The sequence below is a fragment of the Populus nigra genome, chromosome 19 (assembly GCF_951802175.1).
Source record: "Populus nigra chromosome 19, ddPopNigr1.1, whole genome shotgun sequence".
Classification (NCBI taxonomy): Eukaryota; Viridiplantae; Streptophyta; class Magnoliopsida; order Malpighiales; family Salicaceae; genus Populus; species Populus nigra.
In genome coordinates this window covers 12,610,625-12,633,648 of record NC_084870.1, presented here as the reverse complement: position 1 = coordinate 12,633,648, position 23,024 = coordinate 12,610,625, and the positions used below count along the sequence as shown (strand labels likewise).

Below are 23,024 nucleotides of genomic sequence, written 5' to 3'. Positions count from 1 at the left end.
CGGTCCATTTCCCTAAACCAAAAAAAAAATAAAAAATTCCATGGTTTATACAAATTTTCCTCCACTAAATTAAGCACAGCATCAAAAAGGGGCACAACTAATAACTTGTGGGAAAACGAAGAACTCCAACTAAGTGGGTTGGACTAGACTAGACTAGACCAATATAATTGTTTTTGTTTATGTTAATAAACAGTTTGAGATCAAATTCATCTCCTCCAGCAAAAATTAATGCTCCTGTATGATTAAGGTAAACGAACCTCCTAATTAAACAAAATAATCAAAAACATCATTTTGTAGAACGACATAGTTTTAACAATGGAAAAAAAATGAAAGAGGAGAGATAAATTAATAAAAGATGCGTCGCAAGCTTGAATTGTTGATTAAGATCGTAAAATGAAAGCGGTTTGTTTTATATCTCATCTTGTTATCTAAAATTGAAAAAAAAATAAATACTAATATATTAAATTTGGGAACTTGATTTCCATGCTTGAAAACCGCTTCAAGGATAAATAATTCTCAAGAAAATAAAAATATTTGCAATATGTGGATAGTGAGATGAAAATGAAACCAAAGTAAAAGAATTAAACCATATCCAATTAATGTTTTTTTTTTTTTTATATATAAAAAAATTCCATTAATTTTCCAACTATTATCTCGAAACATGGATTGGCCTGGTAGTTTCAATCTAAAATTTAATTAATTAAAATTTAAATTAGTTTAGATTAAAAAAATGAAATAAAAAATTGGTTAATCTAATTAAAAATCTAGATTAATCTAATAACTTATCAAAATTTAGTTATTAATCCGTTAACTTTATGAATTTTTTATTAAAATAATATATATATTTATTTATTTAATTTTTAAATTTACCGAGCTTACCTCAGGTTTTGATTTTAAGAGGTTAAATTAAATGAAATTAAATTACAGTAAATAAAAGTCGTCTCCCGCAGCACCCCGACGGCTTTTACAAATTTCCTCAGTCCACCCTTTCTCTCTCTATAGAAAAAAAGAAAGAAAAAGAAAAACACGAAAAATAAATTCTTCATTTCTGTTTCTCCCTCCCTCCCTCCCTCCCTCCCACCCTTTCTCTCTCTACAGATCATCCCGTCAAATCTTCCTCTCTCCTTCACCATTTATGCATCAAATTCACACTCAGATCTCCATTTCTTCAAGATCTCATTATCTTAGATCTAACATCCATTCTTATTTTCAAGAGAAAGACGATTTTGTAGTGGAAAACTGGTTATTAATTTAATTATATTCGATTAATTAATAAATCAGCCCTCTCTAATTGTTGGATCTGAGAGGGAAATGGCGTTATCAGGCATGAGAGGACTCTCTGTCTTTATAAGCGATATTCGAAATTGTCAAAACAAAGAGCAAGAAAGACTTCGCGTTGATAAAGAGCTTGGCAATATCCGTACTCGCTTCAAAAACGAAAAGGTTAGGGTTTTCTTTTATTCTTATTTTTTATATGTAATTTAATCACTTTTTAGAAATAGAGAATGTTAATTTAGCACTGATTGCTTCAATTTCTTATTTATTAGATCATCATGTAATTATAAGAATTGTTTTTCTTTCTTTTTTTTTTAATAATCTGTGTTTTTTCTCTTAGTGAAGTTTGAAATATTTCAAGTTTAACTGAGCTAATCCAAGTATATGGGGATAAGAGTAAGACTCAGCTGAATCCGTTGATTGAGTGGACCCTACTGATGAGTCTTGCAAATCTAATGGTTGAGATTTCTCGGGAAGTGAATGTAGGATTTGTTTTTTGTAAGATTAACATTTCTCATAGCATAAGTATTTAGGGCTGCGAAAGGGAAGAGTTGGTGTCGAGTGAGCTCATGCTAGTGAATGACATTAAGATTGAGCTTCTTTGATGTTTCTGTTATCGAGATACTATCTTTCTTTCCAGGTAATAGGCTAGAGCCTTTTAAGGTAGTGTGTCTGAATGTTTACTCTTTCTGTAGATGTGTACTGGCGATGCATCTGAAAGGACATTTCTTTTTTATTGCATTGAAATGCATATGATCGAATGATGAGCTCAATAAGACCTATGATAGGTAAGGCTTGTGTGGAGAATGTTCGTATGTAAGAAGGGAAACGCAAATAAGTCAGTAGCCTACCGTCTCAGATGTAAGAACTCTGTCAATGTTGTTCCAATGTACCATATGCAAACTTGCGGTGCTGTAGGGTGTTGGTGTAGCTGATTTTAGATTTCAATCAAACTTTAAGGCTGGTTACTCATATTTTGGTTTTGAGCAATTCCATGGAAACAAGAAATGCATAGACCATGATATGCTGGGTGTTTGTCTATGAACGTGGATACCATTATATGCTGGTGCTCGACTACAAGTTTAGATTATTGTTTTGGCAACCCATTAATTTCAAGATGAAGTGCTTTCATTAGAACAAGAATCCTATTCAAATTTGTGGGTCGCTGTCTTGGAGATTGCACTCAGATCTTTGAATTTCTTTGCTGGTGGGTGGGAGGCTAAAAAGTTGCATTCAAGCCTCATAAATTTTGTTTGTAAAAGCCATGGGAGAAAATGATTACATGAACCTGGCTCACCATTCTAGACTATGGACCAACCAATTGTAGAATGAAATATCATTCTATCTATCCACACCATCAACTTTAAAATGAACAGGCTATAACCTTGATTATAAAAAAAAACAAAATATTTATTAAGAGGTGAGAGAAAAATGATTTGAGTTTTCTAATTCGTAAAATAGGATGATATATAATTCTACAATTGGTTGGTCCATGATCTCAAGTGGTGAACTAAGTTCACCTAATAATTTCTCGTGAAGAGAAGTTTATTTTCTTACTAGAGGGTTTAGGCTCATTCACTAGGACAGAATTTTTAGCAAGGATTCTGCTCACATTCTTAGAGACTGTTTTTTTGCTGCATCTTGTGCCTTGGTCGACAAAACCTCGACGTTTGTTCATAATATCTACCTGAAATTTAAATGCAATTTTATTAAAGTGCCACACCATCAGAAAAATACAATCTCAAGGGATAACAGGAATGTTTTTACCTAGCTCATGTAAGAATCTATGCAGGTGTTAATTCTCGCTTGTATTTGTATCAGACAACACTTGCAGTATTTTATACGTCGAGAGAGCTGTTATGTATGGGCATTTTTGTTTCTTTTGACAGGGCTTGACTCCTTATGAAAAGAAGAAATATGTTTGGAAAATGCTTTACATTTTCATGCTAGGCTACGATGTTGATTTTGGTCACATGGAAGCTGTTTCCTTAATATCCGCACCAAAGTACCCTGAAAAGCAGGTAAATATTTTTTGCATTTCACAATTTCTAATGGTTATCAGCTTGTATAAGTTGAATTATTGAAAACAATGGTTATTCTGCCTTGTTTCTCCATAAACCAAAGGATGTGCTCCAATCAATAGGAACCACTAACATGGTGAAAAAAGCTGAAAGCCATATAATTATAACAACTAAATTTTGTAGAATGACTAGTGGAGGCCTTCAAGATCGTTGGAGATGATATTTTTTATTCATTTTCTTAAATAAATGTCAAGTCTTTCTCCAAAGCTATGGTTTCCATGTTGTGATCAGTTTAAGTTCAAATGTACTTGTGTTCCTGTTTTCTTTATATTATGAATCGACTTTGGTGTTCAATTGATTTTCACCTTTCTGTGAATGCCTGCAGGTTGGATACATAGTGACATCATCTTTGCTAAATGAGAACCATGATTTTCTCAGATTAGCAATAAATACAGTGCGCAATGATATTATTGGTCGGAATGAAACTTTTCAGTGCCTGGCTTTGACTATGGTATGGTAACAGAAGACCTTTTTCTTGTTTCTAGACTACACGATCATATTATTAAGATGTTTCAGAAAAGTACCTTTATCTATTCTTTTGTTTTCTCTTTAGTGTCTATCCCTCTTTCCTTTCTTTGCCTTGCTCTACAACATGTATTTGATTTCACAACTCTTAGACTCACTCATGTGAACTATGATATCTCTCTGATCTTTGTAGGTTGGAAATATTGGTGGGAGAGAATTTGCTGAATCATTGGCACCAGATGTTCAAAAGTTACTAGTAAGGGACAGCAAAAAAATTGTGAGCTTGACTGACATATTTTGAAAGCTGACACTCCCCCCATTTTTTGTTTTAGATTTCTAGTAGCTGCAGACCACTTGTGAGAAAGAAGGCTGCATTATGTTTGCTGCGCTTGTACAGAAAAAATCCAGATGTTGTCAATGTAGATGGCTGGTATGCTTTTGCAAATTAGCCATTAGACTATTATCCAAAATTACCTTTTATCTCTGCCAAATCAAATTCTCTCTTTTTCCAAATGCCTCAGGTCAGATCGGATGGCACAGCTGTTAGATGAACGTGATCTTGGTGTTTTGACGTCTTGTATGAGTCTTCTTGTTGCTTTAGTGTCAAATAACCATGAAGCGTATTGGAGTTGTGTACCGAAATGTGTTAAGACACTGGAGCGACTTGCTAGGAACCAGGATATTCCACAAGAATACACTTATTATGGTATTCCATCTCCTTGGCTTCAGGTCAGTATACACACACACACACATATGTATGTATGTTTTTTCTTCTTTTTGTCCTGTCTCTCTCTTTTAGAAAAAGAAAAAATGAGATCCTTAGAGAAGTTGATTACCTCTGATCTTGTCTATACAATTTTCCTCTTAACTAGTAACTCTTAAATTTCATGAATGTTAGCTGTCAGCAATTTCTCCATTTATAGCTGACAAGTTCTTGTTAATGATATTACACAGGTTAAGACAATGAGGGCTCTTCAGTACTATCCGACTATTGAAGATCCTAATACTAGAAGATCCTTGTTTGAGGTCTGACTATTTTCAAAGAATTTAATTCGACATTTTCCTTAGAATTTGTGTTTCTAATAAAATCTAATTGGTGGTCTCAGGTCTTACAGAGGATACTAATGGGAACTGATGTTGTAAAAAATGTAAATAAGAACAACGCATCGCATGCTGTTCTCTTTGAAGCCCTTGCTCTTGTAAGTTTACTGCTCAGTTAAGCACGTTGGTGCATCAATATGTTATATAGAACAGCTTAGATTTTGTTTGTTGATACGATGTACAGTGTTGTTATTGACAAGCGTGTGCTCGTGGTTGGTGTATTGTGGGAGCAGCAGTACCTTGTCTGATTTTGCAGAAACTAACCATAGGCACAAAACAAAGAGCATTATAGAAGTTCTTCATTTGGATGCTCAGTAAGCATCATTTCATTTATCTTGAAAAGGGAATTTGGGTGTTCAATGGGAAATTGGACAAGCTCTCAATGCAAGTATTATTACTGCTTATGTAATAACATAATTGAACATATATTTTTTGTGTTGTGTGGATACTAGCACCTCTCTTCCTCTCATGTGCATGTGATTAAAGAAAGAAAAGGATTTTGAAGGAAAGAACTGCCTTCAAGTTGATGAGCTTTGGTGCTTACATCACCATTTAAGCTCTTGGCATTGGGTGACATTTTGAGACCATCCTTCTTAATTGCCTCTCTACTCTGGTTGGAAATGCATGTGATTTGGTTCCTGCCCTCACTTTCAATAAATAGATGATTAATGAAGTTTATAGTTATTTGAGTATTTTATAGGGACCTGGTGTTGTGTTTTATTTATTGAGATGGATGATAGATTGACAAAGGTGGGACTTGAACTTGAGGTCTCACCCTTCTCACTTTGCAAGAGTACCAATGATTTGGGAGCCTATTGGTTGTGGTTTCTGGATCTTAATTTCCTTTTTGCAGGTAATGCACCTTGATGCTGAAAAAGAGATGATGTCTCAGTGTGTTGCCCTCCTTGGCAAATTTATTGCCGTTCGTGAACCAAATATCCGTTATCTTGGCCTGGTAAGTCATAGAGATGCTGTAACTTTATTTTTTTAGCAACTCAACAAACTTATGAGAGTTGATTGATGTTGAAACTTTGGTGAGTAAATCTCTAATTACTGCTGTATAGCTGCGTGATTGAGTATTACATGGCATTGCTGTTCTGCTGCAGGAGAATATGACTCGGATGTTGATGGTTACAGACGTGCATGATATCATTAAAAGACATCAGGCTCAGATCATCACCTCATTGAAAGATCCTGACATCAGGTTAAATTTGAGAGTGTTGCATTTTTCAAATGTTTTCTATTTTTTTATGTTGTTTCTGATGCATATGAGTGCTGCACTTTTCTTCTTTGTTTCCTTTTGGGTATTTCATGTCAATGATTATAAAGACGATGGCATCTTAGCCACAGATGTGGATCAGATGCATGCGCAGTGTATTGAAAATCAAATGTTTATGAGGATAAAACTATTGAATGCTTGCCCTAAATGCCAACTGCTTCTCTTTAAAGCTTAGATCAAATATATTCTGTAGACTTTAGCTGACTTCAAATTTTCCCTCCAGTATCCGTCGGCGTGCTCTTGATTTGCTTTATGGTATGTGTGATGTTTCAAATGCAAAGGACATAGTGGAAGAACTATTGCAGGTATAAATAAACACTTTGAATCTATGGACTAATGTTTTGATGTGAATTTAGTTCACAGTTCCTTTGAAATTCTTTACACCGAGAATGTGCACTGACTTTTATCTGATGTTCAGTATCTTAGCACAGCAGATTTTGCAATGCGTGAGGAGTTGTCTCTTAAAGCTGCTATTCTTGCAGAAAAGTTTTTTCCTGATTTGTCTTGGTAAGGATTTTTTGCCAGTCAGCTCTAGGGAAATGTTGGGCATAGTAGCAGTGAAAGCATAATCTCTTTATCATTTGGACATAGGTTAGAGGAAATAGAATGGACAAGTGTTCAATTCAAGTCACAAACATTATTGGCATTTGCCGCTAAAATGAGATGTTGAATATGATTTCGGGTGTTAAAAATACATACTTGGAATGACAGGTCTCCCTAGTTAGCAACCGCCTTAAAGGATGTGAAATTTCTTATAATGCTTGGTTTCATATTTCTTGTATGGTTGTTTATCATATTATTCTGCTTATATTAGTGGCAAACTAATAGCTCTACATTCCGTGAGACACTGCACTATCTTTCCTGCTTCATAATAGTTTAACTAGATGTAAGAATTTCAGTGCCAATGAAACCTATAACAGTGGTAGTAACTAAAGCTCATGGCTCAACCATTTGTCGGTTGTCATTTCCTGTTTAGAATGGGTAGATAATTTGTTTATTATTAATCAGAAACACCCAAATATCAATTATCAATGTGTATTTTATTTATTTATCTTGAACATAGGTACGTGGATGTGATCCTTCAATTGATTGACAAGGCAGGAGATTTTGTCAGCGATGATATATGGTTTCGTGTTGTGCAGTTTGTTACAAACAATGAAGACCTACAGGTAATTAAAATATCTGTGGCTTAAGCATAATGAATCTTGTTTATTATAGAGACCTCGATCTAGAAATTTTCAACTGAGACTCGAAACATTTGATCAGCCTTATGCAGCAGCAAAGGCCAGAGAGTATCTTGACAAGCCTGCCATACATGAGACAATGGTCAAGGTGTGTAGTTCTGTGCTAACTCCTTTTGACACCATTACTAGTTTGTTATTACACTGATACAAGAAAGAAAGTAGGGGGTGGTGAATGGAGATGTGTGACTTGTATTGCTATTTGTATGTGGTTGTAACAGGTCAGTGCATATCTCCTTGGAGAGTACAGCCACCTTTTGGCCAGACGGCCTGGGTGTAGTCCGAAGGAAATTTTTAGTGTCATACATGAGAAGCTTCCTACTGTATCGTAAGTACACCTAACCTTTCTCCATCTTTTTTGTCAAACTTGTGTTTTGTCTTCATTGGTCATTTATATGAGTAATGAATGTGTCTGCAGAACTACTACCATTCCAATTCTTCTTTCCACGTATGCTAAGATCTTAATGCACACTCAACCCCCTGACCCAGAACTACAGAAACATGTCTGGGCAATATTTAACAAGTAAGATTACTTTGCTCCTCTCATCCTCCGCGTTAAGTTGGTATCTGTTGGTTATTCTGCAAACCTCCTTAAAACTGTTTGGTATTGTCATAGATACGAGAGTTGCATTGATGTTGAGATACAACAGCGAGCAATTGAGTATTTTGCATTAAGTAGGAAAGGTGCAGCTCTAATGGACATATTGGCTGAAATGCCTAAATTCCCTGAGCGTCAGGTAAGTGTGTTTACTCAATAATTTTTTCTGAATAAAGAATCTTTCTAGGTTACCATCTGCAAGTTCATCAATGGCTGTGATTAAGGGATTCAGCTGCATGCTATTGTAACTAACTGTTTCTCACTTTGAATTTCAGTCTGCATTGATTAAAAAAGCTGAGGTTGCTGAAGTAGATACTGCAGAGCAAAGTGCAATTAAGTTGCGGGCGCAGCAGCATATGTCTAATGCTTTGGTTGTAACAGACCAACAACCTTCGAATGGGACCCCTCAATCTGTTGGCCAGCTTAGTCTAGTAAAGATTCCCAGCATGAGTGGCGATGTGGGTAGTTCTTGTCTAGTATTTATGAATCCTGGAGTTTTGCTTGGAAGAATGTTTAAACAATTTCTGAGCTGCATTGGGGAATCTGTTTTATGTTTATCTTGACAGGAGCATACTTCAGCAGTTCAAGAATTGTCCCAGGCAAATGGGACTTTGGCTACAGTAGATCCTCAATCTCCTTCAGCAGATCTCCTAGGTGATCTCTTGGGTCCACTGGCAATTGAGGGCCCTCCTGGAGCTGCTGTCCAATATGAGCCAAATGCAGTTTCTGGACTGGAAGGGGTTCCAATTCCAGCGGATGATGCAGCAGCTATTGTACCTGTAGGAAAGGAAACTAATTCTGTCCAGGTATGTTGTTTGTTATAGTGTTATTGTCTATTTAGTCTAGGAAATTTTGATGTGAAAACTTGAAAGTTTTTTTGCATTTCAAACTGTTTGTGCTTTTCATTGGTTAGGCGGATGGATTTGCTTGAGTGCCTTTGAATGTATAATGCAATCCAGTTCTATCTTAGCTGCTGTGCATTGGCAGATGTAACATGACTTCTATAGCATTTTGATTCTTGCTTCTGACGAGCTGAGTTTGTTCATGATGATTGCAGCCAATTGGAAATATCAATGAAAGGTTTTATGCTTTATGCTTGAAGGATAGTGGTGTTTTATATGAGGATCCAAACATTCAGGTACGAGTTTCCTTTTTCCAAACAGTTAATTTTCTTGGTTAGATGCTTAAGCCATTTCCCTTTATGCATTTAAAGTTGCCTTTACAGTTTGCAAAAGCTTCTCCAAGAACTGCCCTGATTTTAGAATCAAATATTTTGCAGATTGGTATTAAAGCAGAGTGGCGAGCTCAGCATGGACGTCTTGTCCTTTTCTTGGGAAACAAAAACACTTCTCCACTTCTTTCTGTTCGGGCTCAGATATTACCCCCTGCCCATTTAAAAATTGAACTCTCATTGGTACCTGAAACAATTCCTCCACGGGCACAGGTAAAATGCTTGTAATTGTGAACTGGCTGTTAGTCACTATAGGGCACCTTTTTTGTCGTAATTTTTCTTCAACTATAGTATTTCTTACTATTTCCTCTTGTTGTATAGGTGCAATGCCCGCTTGAAATAATGAATCTCCATCCAAGCAGGGATGTTGCTGTTCTTGACTTCTCGTACAAGTTTGGTACAAACATGGTACATTATATATGAAATGTGTTCTGCATTGCTAATCTTTGAAATAGCTAATGTCAAGCTAATTTTTAGCTGCCTTCTATGTTCATCTTTACACTTATCTAATTTTTGGACTTTTTGTAGGCCAATGTCAAGCTTCGCCTTCCAGCTGTTCTGAACAAATTTCTTCAGCCTATTACAGTGTCTACTGATGAGTTTTTCCCTCAGTGGAGATCACTTTCAGGGCCACCACTGAAGCTTCAAGAAGTTGTATGTATATTTTGCCTTTCTGTTGCAATACAAGTATAATTTTTGTTGAGTAGAAAAATTCTTTCCCTTCCAGTTTGCTATTATATCACCATTTCATCTGGTCTGTTTCATGGTGATGGATATAGCTGCCTTTTATGTGATGTAGTTGGTAGAGTAGTATATTGAAGTCTTGCGGCAATAGATCTTTTGACAGGCTTTCATGAAATTGATTTTTCTTCTTGTGTGCTCATGCTTGTTTGTTACACTGTTCCAGTACTGTTTTAACTGATCACAACTGCTGTTAGAGCAGTATACACTTCCTTTCTCAGTCATGATAGGAAGGACATGTGATGTGATGTCGGGCAACTTTGTATCTTAGTCCCACTAAGATTTGGTATTGAGCTAGAGTTCATTTATTGAGGCCCACAGGTGTCCACAAGAAAGATAAATAGAAGCACTAGGAGAAAAAGAAAATGGAAAATACTTAAGACCACAGCTCTCTAACTAAATGAAAATACTCATAATTTCATTATCCTAGTGGTCCGAAACTAAATAAGAAACAGAAAATCAAATACGAAAAGGAAAAGGAAAACCATGATAGGCAAAGATTCCTATAAAGTGTGCTATTGACATATCTATGTAAAAAAATCCTAATAGACTAGGTTACAAGAAATCTCAAAACCTACAAGTCAAGTTATAATAATTTACAAATTCCTCTTCCTTGGCGGCATCAATATGTAAATGGTCAATCTCTGCCTTTAGAGGATGTAGCCTTACCTTTTCATTCATATTTTTCAAGGATGTCTAAAATCTAAACAGTCAATCTTTGAGTTTTTTTGTCTCATTAATATGACCAGTTGCAAGTTCTGTTGCCATTTGTTATGTTGCTATATCGTATCCCTTTCCATTGACTAACATCATCATATTGTATTATTACCCTTTTAATGACACAGGTTAGAGGTGTAAGACCATTGTCTCTCATTGACATGGCAAACATATTTACCAGTTCTCGGTTGGCAGTTTGTCCAGGGCTTGTAAGCGACTCTCTTTCCATCTTATTCCCTCGTTTTGAGTTAAATAGCAAATTGTTCACTGTTCTATTTTCTGTTTTAGGACCCAAACCCCAATAACCTGATTGCAAGTACTACCTTCTACTCAGAGAGCATCCGGCCCATGCTTTGCTTGGTAAGGATTTTTCTTTTTATTTGAGCTAAATAAATGGTTTTGTAATCTGTTGCTGTCATACAATGAGCATTTTGTATGGTGGATTTGTTAGTGGGTATGTAACACGTGGGTTGAAACCCTTTTGTGCTATAGTCCGATACAGATTTGGAGTTGAAAATACAAAGTGAAACCTTTTCCAAACAAGTTGCTTTGTATAATCACTTATTAACTCTCTTTTTCCCTCTCACAATTAGTTCCTTCTTGTTAGTTTGCAATGCTGATATTGTTTGAATTCCAATTTTGGCATGAAAGCCCTCTAACAGTTTCTTTGAGTTCTATATTTCAGATTAGAATTGAAACAGATCCCGCAGACCGAACACAGTTGCGGATGACAGTTGCCTCAGGGGACCCAACACTAACATTTGAGTATGTGTTTGATGTCCAAGCCGTGTGCCGCAAGTTTATCATCCCACACTTTTTAACAACTTACATTTCTCCACCTTTTCCTTACACAGGCTGAAGGAGTTTATCAAAGAACAATTAGTTAGTATTCCAACAGCACCGCCTCCACCTGCACCAGCACCACCAGCTGCTCCAGTAGCTCAACCAACCAATCCTGCAGCTTTGACGGATCCTGGAGCTCTGCTGGCTGGTTTGCTGTAACATTGAGGTGATTGACATGTGAAGATTTGTTCCATATACACTTGTAAACTTGATTTATACATTTGGTCCACCCATCTGTCCTCAAGAGGTGGATCAGGAAATTCACAAGCAAGGGCTGGCGGAATCCAGGGTGAGCTAATTTCGAGCGGTTCAAGTATTCAAATTGAATTCCAGGGGATGGTCTGGATTTTGAGATTCTTTTGCACTATTGTAATGTGCTTAGTGAGTTTTTCTCTCTTTTTTCGCTTCCATTTCTAAATTCTATTTTGGGGTGAGGGTTTCTTTGTTTTCTTTTTTTCCTTGAAAAAATCACTCCTTTCTCTTCCCAGTGTTACTGGATTTGATTTCTGGAGCACAAAATTTGACAGCGCTGTAAGATATTTACCTGAAGTAGAAGAACCAGTTGTAATAGTTTGTATCTGATTCTCAATGCATAATCATATTTTCAGCAAGAGTTACAGGTGGAAACTTAGAGCAATCTTTTTTTTTTTTCCAGATTTTGCTTCACTCTTTTATTTTTTATTCAGAAGTTGTGTACTTCGGTATGCTTGCATCTCAAATTTGTACTCCGGTTTGCTATAATTACTGTTTGACTTGAGTATTTAACTTAAATACAGTATAACCTCGGTAAAATAATATTCTATAAATTAATAACTTAATTAAATGATGTATTTTTTTATCTGACATGGGATAAATTAATAATTAGTTAAATTTATTGACATTCATTGTATCACGATGTTTGAAGTTTTGAAAATATATATATATATATAGAATAATTGTAATTTCTAATTAGATAATATCAGTACAAACACAATGTATACATGTATTAAGTTCAATGTTTTAGAAAAATATAAAGAATACCTGGATAAATTATTTTTTATTATTAATTTATCAATTAAATAATATCTTAATTAATAAATTTTCATGTTCTTACGAGCATTAATTTATTAAGCCTTAATTGTACTTGAAATCTTGAATGAATTGAAGAAAATGAACCCCAATTTCACCACATCCTTTTTACTCCTGTATAACAATTAGAAATCTGCTCACTCTGCATATCCCATTCGTCATCCATGGCAACCATTGTAACCAGATCGATACTTGATCTTGCCATGGTAATACAAAATCCAAAATTTGCCAGACTCAACCACATAATAGGGCGAAGGTCTAATTTTCAATTCGTTACCATAATTAAAATCTAATATATAGGATCTTCAAATTTTGAGAAAATGGTTGCCAGTGCTCGACTGGAAGCAACACAGGACTCTTTCTTTATGAATCAGCCAGAAAAGTTGGTTTCTCGTTCAATTATCCAAGGCACAATACTCAATTGAAAGCCAATATTTCTCCTCCTGAATAATGAGCAACGAGAGAGGTGGGGGAATTACTTTAAAATAACTATTATGCTCATGTTTGATAATCTGTCAATACTGGTAGTAAACGACTTGTCACTCGTGGATGACATCACTTATAAACCGATGACTCAACCCAGTTGAAAAACCAGTTCAATCACTCAAACGATCTAATTGAAAAAACCAGCCGGTCTGCTTTAGTTCTGAAACATTGGGTTGCTGTACTGTTAATCATTCAAGGCAAAGTAATCAACCGAAAGCCAACATTTTCTCTTAAGAATAACAAGCATGGAGAGATGTGACACATTAAACTGACATATTGTACTGCTCCAAGAAGATACTTGAATTAATCCCTAGCTATGATGGTAATTTCCGATTTGTGATTTTTCTTTTAACACAAATTCTATTCTGGTATAGGAAGATACCCTCCTCAGAAAAACATGGGAATACCCTTTACTCAGGTAACTGGGAGCATGCTTAGAGAGCAAGTAATAAAAGAAGCATGCATGTATAAAAGGTACATAGGACAACACATTCACACATTAGAATAATGATTAAAAAAAATTGTGTTCCCATGCTTTTAATAATGTGTGTGTTTTTCCCACCCAAAATCTCTGTTGTTCATAGAGATACAAGAAAATGCAGCGTCCAGGTCTTCTACCAGGTTACAGGATTTTCCCCTCTGATCAAGAGCTGGTCGTTCATTATCTTGACAAGAATGAGCCTGTCTCCTGCACTTTTGTTGTCAAATATTTTGCTTGCTTGGTTGAAACAATTTGGTTTGTGTTAGAAACATAACGCTATTTACCCTTCAACTGATAAACAAGTTTGCAAGTCAACTTGTCGCCCCTTGGAATGTCAACTGAAAAATCCCAGTTAAATTAGGGTTTTGTAGCCACCATGGTTACTGAGGTATCGCAGCTGGTTAATAATACTGTTGCTATTTTTTAAAAGAAAACCATCGATGCCTTAACTACCGAATTATCATCTAAACGTATAGCTTTTTAACGGATAATGAACTGCTGATGGAAGGCAATTTTAAAGAATCCACCAGATATTGTATTGTACCTGATCAACCCTAATAGAAAAGATGTATTAGGATCCAAGATTTGAGGTAGGGATGAAAATTTTCAATTCTACGGAAAGCTAAAATGCCAGTTCTTGATCAATCTTCGACAAGGAAATACATAGAGACTGGCATTCTAAAAATATCAATTTCAACCTATCTCAAGAAACTTGTGATTTAACTTTGATTTATACATCCAATGCAATCAGATAAGCATAAGAAAAAAGAGTTGCTTATCTCTTCCTATCAGGAAAAATATTTTAAGCTTGTGAAGTAATTCACTCCACAAGATTCTAAGAGTGGCGAGGATTACCTTGGCAAATTATCCCAGTTAATTCTTGAAAAAAATAATCTAAACTTCGAACCTGAATGATTAAGTGGGAGGGAACTTGCGATGAAGCATCATGTTGTACCAAGTACCAAAACATCCGAGCTAGAAAGAGATATCACCATGGCACTTTACAAAACCTTCTCCAGCTTTGACAATGATGAAGCATGAACTGGTTCGTTATCATCTTTACTTCACAAGGCACAACCTTGGCGCAGGTCTGCTTCACACGAGATTTTTCAACTGCTGTTCAATTTACAGCCCCATCCATCAGAACTCTGAAGAATCCCCGCATGACAAAAAAATTAAGCAAAAATTTGTGGGACAAAAGCCAGCTACCGCCACTCTCGGCAATTGCCACACCTCCAGCTGCCCTCTACAGGTGAAGACTCAACCCAAGGAGAACAATGGCGGTGCAACACTAGGCCACAGATATCACAAGAAAGATCAGGAGATGGTACCAAGTCAGAACACATCTTACAAGGCATTGTGTTAGGAGCAGATTGCAGAGACGCGTCACAAGATGTGCCCGTTGTATGTTGCTTTGGGAACTCGTGTGCTGAAACTGCATGAAACTGATTTTCACAATTTCCCAAACCATTCCCAGAGGCATCAAATCCATCCAACTGGCCACCATCATCAGATGCCAGCAACTCCGTTAAAAAGAAATATGTTTGTGGTTCAAACTCCGTATCCTTGTAGTTTACATCTTCACAATCAAACATCATCTCACCTTCAAGGCCATTACCAGAAACATCCCATTCTGCGCAAGATATCTCCCCTTCACAGTTCATGGCACTGTTTGTTTCAAGAAACATGGATGAATCGGCATGGTATATATGAGTCCCAGAAATATCTTCAGCATCTCCTTGGCGCTTTCCTTGTCTTCTGACTGGAAGCTTTTGCTGCCCTTGTCCAGCAATGTTACATTCCAAATCCACTCCAGGATTCTGCTCTGTAATTTGGTAAACTCTTGAAAGAGAGACAAGAAGAGGATCATCATCCTGTACAAACACGTTCTCAACAGGTAACATTGGAGTAGTTGGCTCAAAACCTCTGGATTCAACAATAGTTCCAGAGTCAGCTCCTATTCCTTGCTCCGATGCTCTCTTTTGTGGCTTCATAACCTCTAGCTTCTCATATCCATGATCAACCCTGTAAGGACAATTTGGTGATTTTATCCTACGACACCTACAACACTTGAAGCCTATAACATCAGCAAGTTTCGACTCTTGAACTTCTACAGCTTCCGCATGAAACCAATCTGCAGAAGACAAAAAGAACATGTTTCATAAAACAAAAAACAACCATACTTTTCTACTTAAAAGAGGAATGTCACCTATGATGTGCAGAAGGCTTACTTGAACAAGTTTTGCAATGGATATACATCAGATCACAATTATAATCCTCTCTGCACAGATTACACACTGGCATTAACCAGTTTCCATTTGGACTACCCCTTAATAGAATGCTTTTATGCCTGAAATCAATTCCTGTATCTTCATTGTTCTTCTTCCTCCATATGACACCCCAATTACGTGATCTACTCTCAGTTTTTGTTGCCTTACCAGAAGAGGAAGTAGCTTGTTCCACTTCAGAACAACTATCCTGGGTTCTACTTTTGGTTTTTGTTGCCTTACTAGAAGCAGAAGTATTTTGTTTCACTTCAGAACAACTCTCCTGGTTTCTGACAGACACTAATGGTTGATTATGAACTTTAATCCCTGTGTCTTTTGTAACTGTCACTGCAGTATGACGTTCTTGCAAGGGAAATGGACTGGTTAGAGATTTGTTACTTTTTTCACTAAAATTAACAGCTCTGGCACTGTAGCATCGCTTGCAGGTGACTGAAAACTGAGCTTCCTTATTTGTATAAATTCTTGAACTTACAGTACAGTCCTGGTGACAATAACCTAACCACAATATAAAACCAAAATGGAACCATTAGTGCAAACAATCAAACTCTCCCATCCGCTTATATAACCAAGGAAAAACATAAGAGCAGATCTAAAAGGCAGCTTAAAAGAACACAGCATACTTGTCAGTCTGTAAACTATCCAAGAAAATAAAATATAAAAAAAATCTGTTCATGTTTTGTTTTTCAATTTGGAGTTTGTTACATCCCCGTATTATTGTATTCATTCCTAATATGATCTTTTCCATCCTAAACAAACGAAGCACAGAAACCTTATTTCCACCCTCATGCAAGTTCAAGAATCAAAGAATATTGCTGTATTCTATGATACTTAGCTCCTATGTAAAGCATTGAAAACAAATATTATAATCATGAACGTCATCCTCTTTTGCAACTTCCAAGTCATCCTGCAGTCTGTCTGTAAATCTGCTATGAATAAAGGCTGTATGATATTGAAACAACATTGGCTTACCTTCTGATTGCCCACTTATAGTAGCATTTATAATTCAAAGCCTAAAATTCTCAAGAAGTTTCTTAAAACTTGATGGTGGTTAGCTATAACTATAATTACACACTCTAAGCACTGTAAACATTAACAAAAAATTGCGGTAAGGCTGTTAATCCTAAGTGTCATTGTACATTTGAATACAGGCATTTAGCACACCCTCATATGAAGCAAAGAAGTAGCCAGTTTTAACAGTTCAAAAACAACCCCACAACATTGTGTTTTTTTCCCGATAGCAAGGGATGTTTGAGCTGAACTTTAGCACTGTTTAAAGTTCTCCATCCCAATTTTCCACTGGGTCCTCGTACAATTTTTCTCTTGGGACTTTACCATGAGGGATAGTCTTTTCTAAATTCAAATGAAAGGGTGCAAGGGATAATTTCAAGGGTGACTTAAGCAGTTACAATGTAAGAGACACGTAAATATTTTAGCGCAGCGGCAAAATCCGATGATCACCTGAAAAAATACAGGCTTGCTTTTGCTACAAGAAAAAATACAGGCTTGCTTTTGCTACAAATAGAGGCGCAGATTAACACAAGTTTAGAACACATTTTTCAAAGTTCAGATCAAAATAGAGCACTTTGCAATATATTAAGAATACCAACTTCGTCATAAGCATACCTTGGCAAGAACTGCATGTGACCGTATTCCTGAAAATCACATCGACAGAGAATAACAAGGTCAGGGCAAGTTGCAGTGAAATTTTTTTCTTTCCCAAGATGACAGTTGCAGTGAATTTAGAAACAAAAACAGAATAAGCATAGAATATTACCTAATCAAAACATCACATTGACATGAAGCACAAGAGCACTTGTCCAACTTATCTCTCTTAAAGGCAAGATAAGAAAACATATCCCTGCGGGAAGCTCTCAACTGTCTTCTTTGCAACACGGATAACTCATTTGAAGGCTTATTAGATGATGGTGGAATGACATCTACGCTTTCTTCAAACTCTTTGATTAAATATAAAGGAACGTGCAATTCAGAAAACCAGTACTTATCCTTTCCATCTTCAGTTTTCTCAATTTCAATTATATTCTTCATGATGCGGGAAGGAAGATGCTTTTGGTTCCCAAAAGCAATTCCATACCTAATCTTCTTTTCTTCAAATTTCTTATCACAAATGACTGCATTTCTAAAAAACGATGCCTCAGTCTCTGAACCTTTTCCATCCTGGAGGTTCTGCTCAGGTCGAACAAGATCACTCCATCTCACATGATAGTCTAGGTATCTAACCTGATGAAAATTCCAATACCATTTTCACAAGTTGGACAACTAGAAACTATTATAGACAAATTGCTGTTAGACAGAACATGCCAAACAAAAGAGGAGGAAGCTAGAAACAGAATATGATACCAAACCTGAAGTGCAAGCTGTGATGCATTCTTACTCCTTTCGACTGCGGCTCTCCAAATCAACTGTCTGCTTCTATTCAGAATCTCCAAATCATCAGCGTAATGGATACCAGAAATCTTTCTAGAACCACCTATGATACAAAAACAAAAATTGCAATTTTCATATTACCTCCGTTTATAACAATTACTAAATGCAGCTAGGATATCATTAGAACTTTCAATAATACAAAATACGCAAACAAAGCAAAAAGTATGGTTTAATTAATTTTAGAACAAAGGGGCAGCAAAGGTTTAAAAAATATACCTTGCCTAGCTGCCCTTTTAACCATTGACTGAGGCAAAATTGCTTTGTTGGATACAAGCTTTAATAGAGTTCCCCCTCGCCACCAGACAAAACTTTTGTCATGGCCACCATCAGCTGCAACGTCAATCACACCAGAATGTTTTCTATGTCGTTTCCCATTCACTCCTCGTCTTTGTGTGGTTCCAGTAATACTTGCAGAACTTTGGGTCACAGAAGATTCAACCAACCAATCGTCCATTGCCTTGACCCAATCCCCAGAAAGAGCAATAAGGCGGATATTTTCCTCAAGCTGCAAATAAACACGAAGAGGTCACATCAACCAAGCCAAGAGTCTGACATACATTATGATAAATAACAAAGACATTTAACACACAAATAGGGGGACTCAAGAAATGACCAACAGCCTCCATGGTTAACTAGGCTGAAAAAATGGACCAACTTAATAAGCACACATGAAATCAAATAAACTTACTTCAAGCAAGGGCTGTTTTATTGCACTATAACTTGAAGCATCTTCTACTTGTTTACACCACTGTTTTCGGTGAATTGCACTCAGAAAGGGGCCAACTGTAAGACCACATAAAATCTCCCCCATGCATAAAATGTACATTGATATGCTAGAAAGACTTCCCTCTCCATTCATAATTGGGCGAAGTCCACTGATTATCTTCGAGACACCTTTAGTAGCAGTCAAGGCAGCAGAATTTAACACGCATCCCCTTCTGTTGCTGGAGGGCTGCTTGCATGAATGACACCAACCACACCTCTCTCTTGGCACCTCCACAAGCTTTCTTTCAGAACTTGGCCAGAAAAAACGGGAGGCTGCTGTTGAAAAAGCTTTTACTTGCAATAAAATGTCAGAAATAGCTTTCCTGCCATTGCCTGATTTCTGAGTCTCTGAGTGACTTTCCTCGGATGAAAGAACACTGAGATTAGCAGCAGCAGAGGCAGCAAAATCCCCGTGCATATAGTGATTTATGTAGGCATGAGGTTTGAAAAAAGTTCCCATGTAAGAACAACTATTTGTTGAATTTCTCTCAACCATTTCAAAGCCTGGATGATTGCCTTCCTTGCTTTGGGAAAACACAAAAGCTGGTAAACAATTTCCAATTTCATTCTCAATACGACTGCCTATACTGTTTGCTGATGTACATTTGGTAAGTTCTTTTGCACTTGATCTGTCAACCCGGCTTTGCTGGGTTACACCAGATGGATCAGCAAGCTGGTTAACCGATTCAGTAGACTCCAGTTTAATCTGCTCATGCGGCTTCATGCTCATAAGATGGCAATTTCCTGTTCTCGACATTTCACCGTCGCTCACAATGTACCGAGGACCAACTTGAAACGATGCATCAAGCGAGGTATCAAGACATGAAACTGCTACAATATCTGTATTGCTTCCATTTAAAGTAACTGCATTCTCAGCCACAACATTCTGTGGAACTTTATGGCTTTCCTCACAAAAAGGAAGAGATATAGTAGAAAATATTGCATCTTCCTTCACAGATGCTATATCGAAGCCTCTTTCCATCTTTTCCAAAAGTGAGGATGCACTTTGTGGTATGTTCCAATGCTGTACAATTGCCTTGCAAATCTCTGAGTATAATAATCTATGTTGCATGGATTCAGAAAGTGTTTGCAGAACCTTTGGGATTTCCATCAGATTGTAGTATCTGAAACATGGTTCTCCACCAGTAGAAGCTTTCAGCCTGGACAGAAAAACAACTCAAAAGGAGGGAAAACATGAACAGGAAATCAATAGACTAAGAAGCATTGCCAAAGACAAGATGCTCACGGTCCTAAAGACAGAATCTAAGAACTGCTTTGGCTGTTTTAATGCCACTTGTTTTGCAAATAATATGAAGCTTAGTAGGTCATAATGCATTTAAATAATATTCAAAAAATGGGGGAAAAAAGGAAGGCTAAAACATACACCAGTAAGTGGTTGCAAGTACCCATGAAGACTTGCTCATACAAATCAATTCCGAATACTTCTGCTCCTCTATGTGATGATCTCATTGAAATAGTAGGTCCCAACTTGTTGATGGTGCACTCTGGACAATACCATGGGCCTTTAGGTATATACATTTTGACGACACCTATGCATCTTGAATGATATGATGATGGGCATCCATCACAACAAAGCAAGATTCCATCCATGCCACAAAGACGGCATTCATCCCCATTTCCATCTACGTCAGCATCAGATGCATTCCCATCCCTTTCAGTACCTTTGGAGCCCAAATGCTTTGAATTACTGAAAGGCTTGCTTCCCTGGCTTCCTGCAATGATATCCATGGTCTCCCTGTCCTTGCAAGCTGAAGTCTTGGAACATCTAGGATGAACCCTTGTTGGTCCATTGTCAGGAAGAATGGCTGTAACAACATCAGGATCTAGGCCAACTTCTGACTCTTCACAGATATCAACTTCTGCTCTTAGCTCCACAGAATCCAAGGCATCATCGCATAGGATCTGCAGAATCATCAACTTCCTACCCACTGGCAAGGAATAATACTCCCTCTTCCAAAGATGATCATAAAGTCCTTTCCACTCGGCTCCATTCGCATATCCCATTATTGTAAAATAATGGACCAAATGAACAGGCCAAGTGAGTGAATCAAGCAAGAGCCAATCCACGCTCCTGCACAGAAGGAGTGGAACACAATTCCATAGATTAACTGGCAGAAATTGGATAAAAAATCAAACACAACATCACATACAAACACATGCATATACCCCACGTCTAAGTTCAGGAATATACAGCAAAAAAACAGGAAGGGGAATTAAGTATACATGCAGAATTTGTACACACATGCAAGAGCAATATCCCATCAGAACATCTTTTAATCACAGATAGAGTATCGAATTTATTATATTGTCACCCCACACCCCCAAGTAGTTAAAATCCACACTGTATCATTTTCACAAAAACTATGAAATTAAGTAAATGTTACAAAATTGTCATAAAATTTTCGGTCATTGAAGAACTCTAATAGGCAAATTAAGTAGCAACACTTTTATATATACCTCAAGCATTTTGATGCAAGCTCAGAACCATCTGAAGAGAGTGCTTCAAGACGACGTCTCAATGCTCGCATCAAAGCAAAATGAATGGCATCCAACAAAGTGTTTTGGATTGAGCAATTAATCGCCCCCACCAAATCATCCAATGTAAAAGGGCTCAAGAAAAGATGGATATTAAATGACCTCAAAAATGTATACACGGAAAAGAGATGTGAGACATACTCGTCCGGCACACGAATACTCCCTGATGATGAAGGCAATTGCGGTGGAGGAGCAACTGGAGTCTCCACTTCCATTCCCAAACCCCCAACACGCACATGCTCACATGAATCACTCGAGGAATCCGCATAATCCTCATCATGCACCCCTTCATTCTCAACCGTCAACCCACCACCCAACTCGTTTTTTGAATCCACCACTTCCTTCTCGGCTTCCACCTTCCTCTTCTCACTCTTTTGCAAAACAAATTCATCTAACTTTTCCCTTCTAAGAACCAGTTCATCATCGAAATCACCATCCCCTAATATTATCTTACGAAACTCGCCACTCTTCAAATCCTCGAAGCCCCCATCTTCATAATCCACCCTATACAGCCCAGTATCATAATACACTATCTTCCCCAAAAAAATCCCACTCCCAAATTCTTTCAACACATACCTACCCACTAATGGCTTCCATCTAAAACCCAAAGCTTGCTTTTTCAAAGCACTAGCTACTAATTTCTTATCTTCACTCTCCTCCTCGTTTAGCTTCCGCTTTTTCGGTCTACCTCTACCCCTTTTTTTAACCTCCGTAAACTCCATTATAAAATTACAATCGAATCTAACCAGACCCTAAATCCTTAAAAATCCAGTGCAAAATGTCAGTAAATCGCTAATTTTCCACTCAAATAAAAACAAACATTCAATAGCACACTCGATTGTATCTCCTCGTGGATCAAAAACTCATCCAGGTCTCTAAAAAAACAGGAAAAAAATCAATAATTCGACAAAAAAAAAAAAAGCAGAACTCGATTATCAGAATATAAATTTATTGCTGTGATTATCAGAATATATCTTTGTTAGGTTTTAGCGGTCACCATTGAAGAAGATTTTGAGGATTTTTTAGAGAGAAAGGTGCCTTGATAAGAGAGAAGAACGGCGTCTCTCTGCTATGAAATAGTGATAAAAAAATACCTATGTCGAGAACGTGTGTGACTCGGATCCGAGTTTGACTCATCTGAGTTGTTTTGCACTCGGGTTTTTCTTTTCTTATTTACGTGTTGACGTGGATTTTATTTTTTACTTTTTGTAAATTAGAGAATTTGGGGGAAAAGGATTGGTATAGTGGAGGCAGCCTTACGGCAAGAGTGTACACCCTCGCTCTTGTTTTTCTGATTGCATTTTATAATTTGACTTTTTTTTAATGATACCTTGCCAGATTCTAAAAGTCGAATAAAAAAGTA

At 36.9% G+C, this 23,024-nt stretch overlaps 2 protein-coding genes across 3 annotated transcripts; one reads left to right on the top strand and one right to left on the bottom strand.

The window, feature by feature from the left end:
- The first annotated feature begins 1,003 nt into the window (after positions 1–1,003).
- Positions 1,004–12,199, top strand: LOC133679983 (AP-2 complex subunit alpha-1-like). The gene is made up of 27 exons (XM_062102750.1): positions 1,004–1,443; positions 3,165–3,296; positions 3,682–3,807; positions 4,015–4,077; positions 4,154–4,251; positions 4,343–4,550; positions 4,776–4,847; positions 4,928–5,020; positions 5,776–5,877; positions 6,029–6,126; positions 6,425–6,506; positions 6,620–6,708; positions 7,265–7,370; positions 7,468–7,533; positions 7,664–7,770; positions 7,861–7,965; positions 8,059–8,179; positions 8,316–8,498; positions 8,607–8,846; positions 9,098–9,178; positions 9,320–9,484; positions 9,593–9,679; positions 9,800–9,925; positions 10,858–10,938; positions 11,018–11,089; positions 11,415–11,494; positions 11,584–12,199. The coding sequence occupies exons 1-27, from the start codon at positions 1,312–1,314 to the stop codon at positions 11,729–11,731; spliced, it is 3,063 nt and encodes a 1,020-aa protein (XP_061958734.1). The 5' UTR covers positions 1,004–1,311; the 3' UTR covers positions 11,732–12,199.
- A 2,079-nt stretch (positions 12,200–14,278) lies between these two features.
- On the bottom strand, positions 14,279–22,743 carry LOC133680009 (DDT domain-containing protein PTM-like). Of its 2 annotated transcripts, none has more exons than XM_062102785.1 (9): positions 21,584–22,743; positions 20,490–21,197; positions 19,029–20,265; positions 18,557–18,845; positions 18,259–18,383; positions 17,670–18,133; positions 17,519–17,547; positions 15,839–16,390; positions 14,279–15,741 (listed from the first exon to the last, which is right to left on the bottom strand). In XM_062102785.1, exons 1-9 carry the CDS (start codon positions 22,381–22,383, stop codon positions 14,813–14,815), a joined length of 5,133 nt encoding a protein of 1,710 aa, XP_061958769.1. In that variant the 5' UTR covers positions 22,384–22,743; the 3' UTR covers positions 14,279–14,812. The 2 variants fall into 2 exon arrangements, with proteins under 2 accessions (XP_061958769.1, XP_061958770.1); XM_062102786.1 differs by having other exon boundaries at positions 21,803–22,742.
- Positions 22,744–23,024: the final 281 nt, after the last annotated feature.